The sequence below is a fragment of the Pagrus pagrus genome, assembly GCF_965226575.1.
Source record: "Pagrus pagrus genome assembly, chromosome: 7".
NCBI classification, from domain to species: domain Eukaryota; kingdom Metazoa; phylum Chordata; class Actinopteri; order Spariformes; family Sparidae; genus Pagrus; species Pagrus pagrus.
The window spans coordinates 26,486,749-26,500,289 of record NC_140191.1 but is presented as its reverse complement, the minus strand read 5'-3'; the positions used below and the strand labels follow the sequence as shown (position 1 = coordinate 26,500,289).

At 39.0% G+C, this 13,541-nt stretch overlaps 1 protein-coding gene across 3 annotated transcripts in view; it reads right to left on the bottom strand.

Moving 5' to 3' along the window:
- The window catches only part of fbxl4 (F-box and leucine-rich repeat protein 4), a 39,325-nt gene that overhangs the window by 13,133 nt on the left and 12,651 nt on the right, over positions 1–13,541 (bottom strand). For 2 of the 3 annotated variants that reach the window (XM_084357053.1, XM_084357054.1), the window contains exon 9: positions 8,753–12,944. In XM_084357053.1, the coding sequence (XP_084213179.1) occupies positions 12,781–12,944 (164 nt within the window). In that variant the 3' untranslated portion in view covers positions 8,753–12,780. Of the gene's footprint in view, positions 1–8,752; positions 12,945–13,541 lie in introns of those variants that run through there. The other variant, XR_014622941.1, reaches the window with a different exon arrangement.

The window sequence follows — 13,541 nt, the reverse complement described above, 5'->3', positions numbered from 1 at the left end:
AAATCTATTTTATTTTGGAGCTGACAGACTAAAAATGCAAAGCTGCTATTTCCCTGCCACTTCCTGCTTAACTACAAAAAAGCCTGGAAATGTGTTGCCCTCTGTGGTTGTCATAATAATATTAATTACAGTCGGATTCTTCCCCATTTCAGCCGACAGGCTGCCAGTCCCTGTTCTGATGTCTGCAGCAGTGCAGGGTGTGAAGACACGAGGCTGCTGGTGGATGAGCTGAAAATTAGATTTACACGCCTTAGCCTTTATTAGGCAAAGATCGATAGATGATCGTTTATTGACGGCGTTGAACTAATTGACCTGATCACAAACAACAAAATGTATGGCGGCCTTTATGTCTTTATTCTGCTGAATCAAGGGAGGACGCAGCTTCGCCTGAAGTAGTTATTTTAAATGTAATTCTCCAACCACGTCTGACTTACAGATGTTAGTTATTTATATTATTTAATTTTTGACAATTGGACAGAATAATAACGTGAAAGTGACGGATTTCCTTTTCTATAAAAAAGAAAAGAAAAGAAAGTAATATTCCCATAATATTCAGGAGTGGATTCTGTGCTTTCTTATTCAAAAATGAGTTTTTAGTGACCTCATTGGACTCGATTGTATTTCCCATCAGCAGCAATATGTTTCATTCACTCCTGTGTGTGGTAATAAGCGCGGTCGATATTGTGCTCTGAGCTGCAGGAGGTGTTACGGTGACCACACAGTGTCTGAGGATCACTTTCACACGCTGTTTTTGTTGTCGATGCAGGGGGACAGAAAAAAAAAAGACGTCCCTCTCTGCATCATCATCATCATCATCATCTCTCGCCGTTTGACCTGCCATTTGGATGCCTGGCACGCAGTGACACCCGGAAATAAAGCCCTCTCTCTGCGCTCTCGAGTACTTTCTGCGGAGCCCAGTAATCAAAAAAGTGCGCCCTCGTGCCCTTCATCCGCTCTCTAGCAGACGCAATTAATAGCGCGTCGCGTTAATTACACCTTCCTTTTTATTTAGGTGACTTGAAATTTCCCATTAGGCTCCCAGGGAAGAGAGAGAGAGAGAAAACCTCGCTCCAGTGTTGTGGCGCTGGGCTGTGGAGACACAGACAGGAGGATAGTCGGTGCTCTAGCGCCATCTAGCGACGCCGGCGTGACCCCGAGGGTGAGTCCAAGCTGTTATGTCATTTTATTGTCTCCGAGGGTTGAGTCAGAAACACATAAATAATAACAATTAGGAGGAGAGGTGGAAGCATTTAGTCATTATATTAATGTGAGAAAGGCAGCAGAGGCCTCCACAGCGAGATGTGTCAGCATCAGTGTAATGTGATAGGATATTTACTCACACTTCAACAGAGACGCACCGTGTCAGACCTTTTATGACTTGAAATATTATAGGCTAACCTAATGGGGGAAATAATTCATATTTTCATATTTATTTCTTTGTTGTTTTTCTTGATTCAACTCTTGCTGAGACAATGAATCAATATATCCAATTAGTTAGAAGGTTGTTTTGATAACTGATAAGTTGCTTTGCCCTTAAATGGTCCCACCAAGTGGAAGAATAAAAGCACTTCTTAGTTCCTCAGTTTACAGAAGCACAATGTCAACAATCTGGATACGTTTACATTCTCAGTCGAAATCACATAAGAAGAGTTTTCAGTAGGCCGAACATAATTTTATGGACAATGGCAGAGTGTTACATTTGACAACAAAACATTGATGTAAACATTAAATGTTTATCAAAGATGAATAGATCAAATGAAAAGGAACAAATTGTCACATAAACAATAAGAAAAGGTCAATATTGTGATGGATTCTCCTCCAGTGATCTCTTCAAACCATTAAAACACTTCAATCTAGACAGACTTTGGGCAGAAGTTGCACCGCTGCATGTGTTATTGTGTTAACACTTTGTTGACTTGTTATTAACAGTGATGCCAAAATCATCCATAATTACTTTATTTTTATTTTAAACATTTAGGAAATTCCACCAATCCAAAATGTAGGCTGATATAATAATTTAATTTAATAACACTTTTTATTCCATTTACCTTTTCAACATTATGGACACATATTTCCAAATTTAGGTGATATAAGGAGTTTTTAGTAACACATATCTCTTTCCATGGTTAAAAGCAAAGTGTAATTGTGAGTAGTTAAACATTTGACTAAAAAACGTAAACATTAAATGTTTAAGATAAAGATAGAATAAAAGAAGAGCTAATGGTCACGTGAACAATGAGAAAAAGTCAGTATTGTGATGGACTCTCTTTTTTCTTCAAACCATTGTTGTATTTTATAAAAACTTTAGGAGCAGGAGTGGCACCACGGCAACTGTTATTGTGCTCAAACTTGACTTTGTTGACTCATAATTACCATTGTTACCAATATCTATATTTTTCATTAAAAAAAACATTTAGATTTTTTTTTTTTAAATCAAGCTGATATAATCATTTCAATCAGTGCCTTTATATTTCATGTACACTTATAACAATCTGAATATATGTTTTTTCCAGTTGAAGTGGTACATAAGAATTTTTTAGTAATTCATATCTCTTCATAGATGAGAGCAAAGTGTAAAATGTGAGAAATGAGAAATGAAACATTTTACATATCATAAATACGAAAAAGTCAATATCGATAGCTCATCTGTGATGGATTCTCCTCTTGTGATTTGCTCAAACTGTCGCTGTATTTTCTAAACAGTTCAGTCTGGACACAGACTTTGGGCAGAAGTTGCCCGTCTGCAACTGTCATTGTGCTTAAACTTGACTTTGTTGAGCCGTTACACTAGTAGTACCCCTCTACATTTACACAACTATGACTTTGTTTTCATTGAAAACATTAGAAAATTTGAGAGATCATGCTGATGCAATCATTTTAACACATGTGGAATGGGTAAACATTAGAGTTTTCATACTAACAACAGCTCATGATTTGACAACTTTGTACTCCGTGGTAATATTTAGTTTGGGTAAGTAATATTTACTATCAGCATCAACTGACTGATAGAACATGTTTTTACAAATTTACTGTCTCGTGTCATGAAGGGTGTTCATTTATATCATTCTGCTCAGTAAACCATCTAAAATTAAACTGAAATCTAAGAAAAATATGATTACCTCCATAAACAGGACACATGCCAAGAGTGATTTGTCTGCTGCAGATTTCCTGGAAGGAAGCCACTTGAAAAGTTCTGACAACTGCGGCGCAGCCTGGGGATGTTTTTTTACTCAGTGCCAGAGACGGCTCAATCAGATTGCGAAAAGCACAACTCATTTTTCCAAAGGTATCACTAGTCAGAATTATTGAAGACTATTGAATCCATCTACATTTCCAGCTCAGGCTTCTCAAATGTAGCTTCTCTTGCCAGTTTGATATCATAGTAAATTGTTGGGTTTTGGTCCACTGGTCAGACAAAACAAGCAACAGGCCGTTTTCATTGGAGACATTATGTGTAACAGTAGGAAAAGCACGGTGTAAAAAATCTAATCATCGATTGCTGGGTTCTATTTAGCTCCTTCAGTTTGAGGCTAACTGGGACACTGTTAATGTTATTAGTAACACCGGAGATTTTACCAGACCAACAATTCATCACAAGAAAAAAGACAGATAAATAACAGTTAGTCGCTGCACTTTGACTCAACACTGAAAATGTAGCTGTAGAAAGAGTCGTGGCAAGATAATGACACTAACCCACATGCTGGTTTTACAGACCTTTTTCCCAAACTGCACATCTCTGCCATGACCATTTGTGCTCATTTTTGCAAAGTGCTCCTGTGAAAATCAAATGCTGAATGTGAAAGGAGATCTCAGCCTGTAGAGCCTGTTCAGGCAGGCTGGTAACATCATTCAGGCAGGGTATCATCACAAACTGTTTGAAGTGTCTTTTACACACATTTTTATCAGGAGATCAGGATACTCTCCCTATCCTCTGTCTATCCAGTCTGCATTGACACACCTCATCTGCTTTATTTTAATGCTGCTGATCAACAACATCATTTTTTTTTACGGCGGCCTCCTGCTACTAGAATACAGTACGCTTCCTGGTGTTGAGACTTGGTTAAATGAGCTATCCTGACTCAACACGCAAAAAACAACATTTCATTTGTAACGAGCAGATTCACTAACTTGTAGGAAAAGCGACAAATGAAAGCGTTATTTATCAACAGGCAGATATATCTGTCTGTCTGAGGCAACAACATTAATACATAATCTTCCTCTGATCACATCGTGTAATTTAACATTGTGAATAACAACATAATGTTTCAATGTGATTTCCTGGGGTCTAATTAATTTTGAAAATGAGTGTTTTGGTGACAAACTTTATTTACCCCCCAGAGATCTCAATCTAATGTCTTTGTATGAAGTTTGCCTGTCAAACATCATGTCCATCTCTGAGTCGTGTGAAGATGAATCAGCCTTCTGTATCAATCACTCGTTCAATCTGTCTCCTTCTCTTTCTCCTCCCTCCTCCTCCCTCCTCCCTCCTCCTCCTCAGCACAGATAACAGTGATACAAGCTCATGAGCTGAACATAATTCCACCATTTGACATTGTTGTTCTTCAATCTCACTCAGATGCATCGCAGCTAATTACACTTTGCACACTTAAGTACACAAATGCGTGTGTGCGTTCATTTGTAAACGAGTTATTGTTTAATTATAACTTCACATGAACTTTGCTGATCAGCGGGGCGAATCGTGTCTCCCCTTCAGCGCGTAATTATTCAGGCTATAATTGCTCGGCCTGTTTGTGAAACATGCTCGTCTCCCAGCAAGGCCATCCTACACAGTGTCGGCGCCAGATCCTCTATGAGGAACGTCCACGAGCCTCTAAATGGTATCTGTTGGAGGCTGCTGACAGAACAGGAAGCTTCTGATGGACAATTGTCATTCAGATTTACAAGCGGCAAAGACAATCAGGAGGTAAAAGATCATCAGAACTGCAAACATTATGCTTTTCTTGTTAAACATGTCAGATTCAGGATTTTAATAAATACCATCCTCACTTATGTCAATAAAATAATCTCAGTTTAGTGTCTACCTACTACCTTTTTGGAGTTTTAAACTGCACCTCTCTAGATATGAAACTGTCTCGGTCGAGCCAGTCACAACCAGTGAGACAGTTCCATCGGCTTGCTGGTAAGTGTACCACGAGTCGAGATTATTTTGTCACACATACTGATCCCATGGTCAACATCTGATGTGCTGAATTTATTTTCTTCCAAACTTGAGAAATTTAAGTTTTATATGCAAAAAAATCATATATTATCATATTATTCATATTAGAAAATGATGAAATTATGCAACATTTGTTATTGTATAAATGTTTTCCTACAGAAGAATATAGAAGAACAGTGTATGTTTATAGGGAGCATAAAGTAGAAAACAATTAACCTGACTATGGTAAATTAAACTAAATGCACAGTATGTCATTTCTGCTGCTCGGGTTTAGCATTTAAAACAAAACAAAAGTCGCAGTTTGACGTTGTCATGAGGTTGTGTGGGATCATGGGAGTTGTTGTCTTCATTGTTAAAGGAGAATTCAGATTTTTTTAAACTTGGACTCTATATTTACATGTCTGACTGTGTAAATGGTTCATACTTACCAAACGTTTTGGAAATCAATCCAGCAGATCGCTTCAGCTGGCAGCCATGACGCGGCTGCTATGGCCGCGGCATAATCCTTTGGGGCAACTGCGACTGTCAAAGTGCTTGTTTTTGCCACTGACCGGCTGACATTGGTGTTCTTAGTGTCTGATAACGTAACGGAAACAATTCCTACAGAGGGAGACCTTTTTGTTAAATAATAAGATCCTTCTTACAACCAAAAACACAAGTCTCATTCAAAGAAAAGTCTCTGAAGTCCCTCATGAGGTAAGTTTTTATACTTGTTGCCCCCCTCAACTCTGACTCGTATTCGTGGTATTCCTGCAACAACTCACATGTCGCAAGATTTCGGGCCGAGACTTCTCCTTGGAAGAGACTTGTGTTTCTGGTAACAAATAGGATCTTGTTATTTAACACAAAGGTATCTCTCTGTAGGGACTGTTTCTGTAATGTTGTCAGACACCTGGTATTACAACCTCAGCCTGTCAGTGGCAAAATCACTTTTAGTGGACATAACTCTGATGTTCGGAGAGAAGAATTACATCACAGCTATTCCAGCTGTGTTGCGACTGTCAGCTGAGGTGATCTACCAGACCGATTCCAGAATAAATCATCAAAACGTGTAAAAAAAATTATACATACTGGAATTCCCCTTAAAACAACCACTGTTGCTGAAAAGTTTTATGTTTAGTGATGTTTGCAGACTTCCCTCATCACTGTCTGGCGTATCATCTGATGTTTTCCCAAAGGTGACCAAATGAAACACACCTTTACCTTGAATAAAATTATGATTTCTTTGGGTTTAAACATTGTCGGAAACACTGAGGAAAATGTAAGTACACAATGCAATAAAATATAAACCAAAGGTCTAGTCATTTTTAGGCATTTTAATGCAGAAATGTAGCATATTATATCTTTAAATAATACCAGATAAGATAAAATAAGTTCTGTTATATAAACATTATTACAATAATAAAGTGAGTATATAGTATTTACTTCTTAATAGTTGCAGGGATTGTATGTATAATTCTAAAGATGAAATTAAACTGAAGGAAACTTTCAAGACTTTAACTTTATTTAAAGTTTAACTGTTGTACATGCTATAAAACCCCGTCACATACTTTCAATCTATTTTTGTTCTATTCCAAGGAAACAAAGATGTAATTAAGGTCGGTCTACAGATGGACAGACTTGTCTCTAAAGTGCTTTTTAATGACTGTGGCACTGAGTCAGAGGAAATCTGCTCTATTGCTTCATGGCACAAAACAAGAAAAGGATGTTGGTGTTCTGTTCCAGTGGTTTGAGTCACCTCAGTGGGTCCCAAGATCAAGCTGTGGGGTCACAGGACGATTACAGGGATGACAAATAAAAGCATGCCTTTTCTTTTGCTGTTTTCTTGTAAAACACAGGGTACTTTTAGCTCTTCAGACCCCTAAAAACCTTTCAAAATGAAAAACTCTGAGGGAAAATTGACACTTGGGGTGAACTCACCATAACTCACATCCACACTGAGACCATAACCTTTAATAAGGGGATCACAAATAGACGTTGCTTATTGTTTAAAGGATCACATGCCGAAATGGTTGGCAACCTCTCGCCTGGAACAACCATCTGGAATATGTATTCTTTGCCTTCAAAAAAAGACAACAATCCTTTAAGTATAAGGACATGGAAGGACTCACCATACAAGAAAAAAAAAAAAACAGGTTTACAAGACATTCAGTGTGAGACTTTGTCTTTTCAGTTTGAGAAACACCAGCACTGTATCTGCAGCACTAGTATCAGATCAGGGCTACGATTGGTCTTGACTATGGTGTCACTTATTTACAGTAACTACACCAGGGTATATCACATATATTTCTGCTTGTACACAACAAAGTGGACAAATGAAACCAGTTATCCTCCTGGATTTAGACTCGGCTAAAAGAAACAATGCATTTCTGTGGCTTTAGACGGCTACCTATGGATTAAAGTATTCAGATGGATTTGAGAAAGTCAGCGCTGACATTCTCACCGTCCTTAAAAACAAAACAAGAATAATAAGCTTTAGACACAGCAGTGCGAGGACTGACAGGGACGTCTTCATTATTAGAGTCTAAGCCGAGAAACTAGAGAAGGAACACCAAGCCACATAATGATGGGTATCATGGTGAGGCCTCCCTCAGGCGGGTCTGAGGCCTGTCGAGTCCCAGCCTGAGGACCACAGCACTCTGCAGACATGTGTCTCACTGAACACTATTACTGCACCGCTGGGGTGCTGCCATATTTGTCAAGGTATGTTCTGGTGTCACTCATGTGGTTTGGAGATAGAGGGGGCAACCTTGTGCCATCCTCCTAACCCTTCCCAGGTTAACATCTTATTATTCAGGAACAAAATCTCCGTCCATAAATCCCGATCGCAGATTCATCAAGCTACGTCTGTACGTTCTTGAAAGACAAATAAAAAGCTGAACTAATTGCTGTGGATCCCCCCTGGATATATCAGCCTCATAGAGGAGCGTGACAGCGAGAAATCAAGCCGTAGCGCCGAGCGGAAAGCCTCCATGAATCACGTTTGTACCCGCACTCACACGCAGAGCAGCAGAGGCGGCAGCAGTGGTGTTGTTGGCTGAGGAGTAATCATTGGGGAGGCAGTCCAAATTAATACTTCAGCCGAGGCCGCCTCGTTCTCCGTCATTAGGGCACATTACAGGGCCACAATATACATCATTAAACCAGGCATAAACAATTCATTAAAAGGCCGTTAAGAAGACAAGCTAATGTCACTTCTCTCTGTGGTATTAATAGACTGTAAAATGGCAGAGGGTTAAGGCAAAAAGGATCATTCCACCACTACTATCCAGTCAGTCATCCTGACTAATGGCTTTCCTAGTTATTGTGGATTCAGTAGACGACCCTACTCTTCTCCCAATCACACTTACACGACTCTACTTATAAAGCCTCAGCGTGATACAGTGACACAATTTTCATTTGTCAGTGATGGTGTGCTGTTCACTGAAGAGTAAGGAAAAATGGAATATATTAGCAAGTTAATTCTGGCAGTGTAGCCACTTTGTTGTACCGTCACATTTCTTTTAATATCCATGTCCTTACAGGATCAGAGGGGCTGGAGGAATTAAAAAGAAGCCACACAGACACAGAGCCGGCCGTATCAGCCTGCACTTTATTTCAAATCTGGTGAAAGTGAAGCACCCAGTTTCATCATGACAGAGGCACAGTGTTTTCACACAACAGTGGCGTTCACACTGCAGCACAGGGAGCATCAGTGCATGTCCTACCAATGGCACAAAGGTTGATCACACACAGAGTGGGAGAATGCATATTCATTACAGAAAAGCACAGCCATCCCAGACACTCAAGGCAGGGAGCTAAAACAACAAAAATGTAGGAACTAAACTGCTTCCGAATTGTGTTCAGTCTTAAATAGTCAGCCTAAACAATGAAATTCATTGCTGTACACACTACACATTATCAGTGTTTTCAATGGAAGAGTGATTATCTCAAAATAAATACATAATAATTAATGCCTGGATTTAGTGTAGGCCAAGTGAATGTGGTGTATGCACTTCTTGGCTTCCAGTCAACCAACTGAAATAAAACATTTTTTTCTCGTCAATCACCTGATTTGCTCTCAGTCAAGTTATATTGGCATCAGCTAAATACGAGGGCCATCACCACACCCATACTGTTTAAAACACAACTCAGTCCAGAAATAAACTGAAAATATATACATTTACACATAATCGCAATTAAATGGGACCGTCCAGCATTTGGGGCTTGTCCTTTAAACCCATAATTAAATTGGAGGATTGATATATTTATTTGAGTTCTAGGCATCCAGTACAAAGATGGATTCTTGTATTTAGCCTAGCTTAGCACAAAGACTGGAAGCAGGGGTCAGTTAACGGTTCTATTTTTTAAATGTCATCTTCCTTCATTATGGCTTATAGCTTAAAGGTCCAGTGTGTAGTATTAAGTGGCATCCTGGGGTCGCTGTTGGCATCTAAGTTTCAGGTTATTAAACACTAAAGAAAGCACAATTATTAATATTATATTATCAATATTCTCAATATTAAATTCAATTTCTGCCAATAGTTCCCTCTAAATCCTGCACACTGGACCTTTAATTCTGGTACCAAACACTATATTCCACAAAACTGATTTAACTTAATAGCAGGCATCCAAAGATATTAACTCTAAAATAAAACAATCGCCTTACTTTGTATTTGAAGCAACATAAAGTAATTAAAATTCCTAAGTTCCCAGAAAAAATACTCAAGATACGACAGCTTCATAAGAAAATCAATTCCATGTTAACATTAAGAAAAACAAGCTAGCCACTTACACAGTGTTGTTCAGTCTTGTGCACATTCTGCCTTCAGAGCTACTACAAGAGCAGGACTACTGTGACGCTACATGCAGGTTTTCAAGTATCAGCTAACAAAAGTATGTGCTTTTTATTCCAGCAAGAGTTCAATAAACTAAATAAAACACACAAATAAATTTGACTCGCTAGGAATCATGTGTTTTCTCCTGTTGACGGAGCTATCTAACAGCTTCCCTCTGTCCCCACTGGTTGTGCTGGGCTATGCTAAAGACATACTTCCGGTCTTTGTGGTCAGCTCGGCTACACACTTTCTGAATGCAGTCAGATTAAATTAAGATGATTCCTCTCATTTGACTCTGGGAAAGAAAAGCAAAACATTGCAACATGTATATATGGATAATGACTTTAAATAACATGTTTATCACGCAGGGAAATATAAATAAATAAAATATTTGCATAATAATTAACATGGCTGATATACAGTATATGGCGTATTAACTGGTCAGATATAGCTGTTGGATTAAAGACCAGGTTTTTGGGTATTACTTTGGTTGAAAAAGCAAAGCACTTCACTACAATCTATACCACATGGACACCACACCACATTCAAACAGGAGTATAAGGCACAAATATTGACTAGTAGCATGTGCTTAACAGAAAACTTCAAGTTTTTTTTTTTTCCCAAAAGAAGAGTGCTTTTCAAGCACTTCTGCCACATTGCAACTGTGACTTCATATATTACAAAATTAAATAATCAGGAACAGCAATATATTCTCACAATCATAATTACAGCAACATTTCACACCCAATAAGTTATCATTTTTCCTATCAGTGCTGAGTGTCACATGTGTTTGTTGTTTAAGAGCAACAGTGACAGCCAGTCACCTCATATCTGTAGCAGTCTGGTGTTGATCTGTAAAGACGCCTGCTGTGCTGGTTTCTGGAGCTAAGTATGTGTAAAAAAAAAATTAAAACCAGGTGAAATATTAAAACCCCTGAGTTACAGGACAAATACTGAGGTCACATAGAGTATTTACAATGTGCCACTTTAACATATGATGCTCAACTTACTCCACAGTACTTCACTTGACCTTCCACAGGTTAGCATGTGAGCAGGTGGCTGTAGTCTAATAGCAGTGACAGAGAGCTGGATACCAATGACAACAGGAAAAGCATGCGACGCCATGAAGACGATGTGAAACTGGTGACTTGCAAATTCATCATTTAACTTTGGAGACAAACTCACTAACTACGCCTTTAAAATTACACTGCCATAACAACTACTAAGGAAAACCAAAGCGTTGCCTGGTTGACTTAAAAAATCAGAATTTTTGCTTTACTCGAGCAGAATAAGTTGGCAAAAAGTCTCTGAAACAACCTAAAATGTAACTATGACACACCCTGTTTGATTTAAACAGAAACTGACCCAGACCAGGCACATTACATCTGGTGTTTTTCTCTACAGATCAAATCCAACACAAGTCTTGAGTGCATCTTAACATAGGTCTCGTACTGTATGCTAGATTAAGAGGGCACCTACGAGGCCACGCTCTCAGTTAAAGCTCTTTTTGAAATGAACAGATCATGATCATATCCATCTGTAAGGCCTTTCCATATTATGCAATCCAATTTTTTTAAATGGAGACGTTGGATCAGGCCTGTCTGGTTGACAATGACAATCAGATCTGAAATGATTAGTTCACTGAAAGAACATTTATCACAAATTTACACAGTGATTCAGCAAAATGTCAAACAGTCACTGGTTTTGGTTCCCCAATATAAAAACTTGCAGCTTTTCTTGGTTTTGTATCATTATAATTTGTACATCTTTGGGTTTGGGTTTGTCCGTCTGTTGTCGATTTGATACTCTGGGTGTTTTTCGCATGTGTAAATTAAAACAAATGTCGTCCCAGTCTGCTTTCTCACAAGTTCTCACATATTTTTTGGATGAAAACACGCCGTCAGTGAATCTCAGGTGCAGGACATTTGATGGTGCCTTCTGTTCAAAATGAGATTGTGTGTAATCTGCACTCAGTCTATAGCAACACAAAGCAGCTTGTGCATACTTGCATTACAGTTTAACTTGACTCTGTCTAAAGGTCACTGTATTAAATAAGGCTGCGTTTCCTCCTTTGTTTTCACCTTTAAAGCTCCTATTACCTTCGAACACAGCAGCAAGTACGATTTCTTACAATGAGATCAAACTGTCTTGATAATGACAGATGCCTTCAGAATAAGCCTTCAGACAGTCCAGGACTGCTGCACATTATGAAAGGCACTGACCAGGGCCCTGATCTTTAATTTTCTTGCCAGCTAACGTGATCATATGATTACCAAATCTTCTTTTCTCACACTTTCCAGAAAGGGTACAAATCATACTTGTTTTGTTCCTTTCCTCTGTCCAAACAAGATGTTCTAGGCAGGACTGCTCACAAATGTTGTTTTGTTTTGTGTTTTGCATCCAGTACCAAGGCATATTTCTTAGCCTAGTGTTGCTTGGCAATACATACGTGATGATTCATATTCTGGGAAGATGTAGCAGATTTACTGCAACGACCCTGATTTCAAGTGTCCAAAAAAAAACAACAACTAAAAAGTCTCACGTTCTATAATCCTGTGATGAGGAGTCTGTACTTGTTTGTGTTCAGCCAGTTAATCCAAAGAACCTCCTCACCGAGTGCAACTGCTTCATTTACTGACCGCTAAAAGAAGATCTTGTCTGTCATACAGACGCCAGGCAGGTCAGCAATCTCCTACAGCATCTGACCCGACTTTGAGGCAGTGTCTGCTGGCAAGCACTTCCCTTCCCCTGGACTGTGGATGATAAATCGAGACGACCATGCGGTCACTGAGTGAAGCTCTTCTTGATGGCCACATTTGGGAAGCTGCCCGAGAGCTCCTGGACGACCCGCATATCTATCTGCGAGCAGAAGGAGACATCCAGGAGGAGAAGTTTTGGACAGGACTGGAGGAGTTTCTTCAGTGAGGCCGCACTCACCAACCGTGTACCTGCCAATTAGACAAGTCACAACAGGTATAAGAATGACGATGCAAAAGATGGAGGATGGAACAATGAGTTCCTCGTCATAAAACAATGCTCAAGACATGTTGATAATAGCCACATAACTGACACATCAGTACAGCCAGCCTGATTAAAACTTCATGATACTGCACTGCTGAGCCAGTCACCTCATGCAACTGGAGCTATAGAGTTTGTGCACAACAGTTTCTGCTGCGTGGTGCTGTTGCAACTTTGCCTAGTGTGCAAAATTTGATTCATATTAATATTAAGAAGTTTCTTTCGGTTTCAGTTTGCAGTTAACTCAGGTGTTTCTCAAATGCAAACTTGGGATTTTGTTGGCCACAGACATGTCTGATGTAAAGTGATTTACTATGACCGCGCGAATGCAGTCATTCAGTTAATATGTGCGTTTATCGCAGAAATATACACAACTCTAATTTTTCATGGCCAGATAATCAGCAAGTGATATGAATGAGAAATTTTCATACAAACATGTAACAGGCTATAACCAAGAGTAGGCAAAGAATCACATGGATTTTAAAGCAAAAAACAGCTGAAAAAAAGCATAATGAACAAGAAAAACC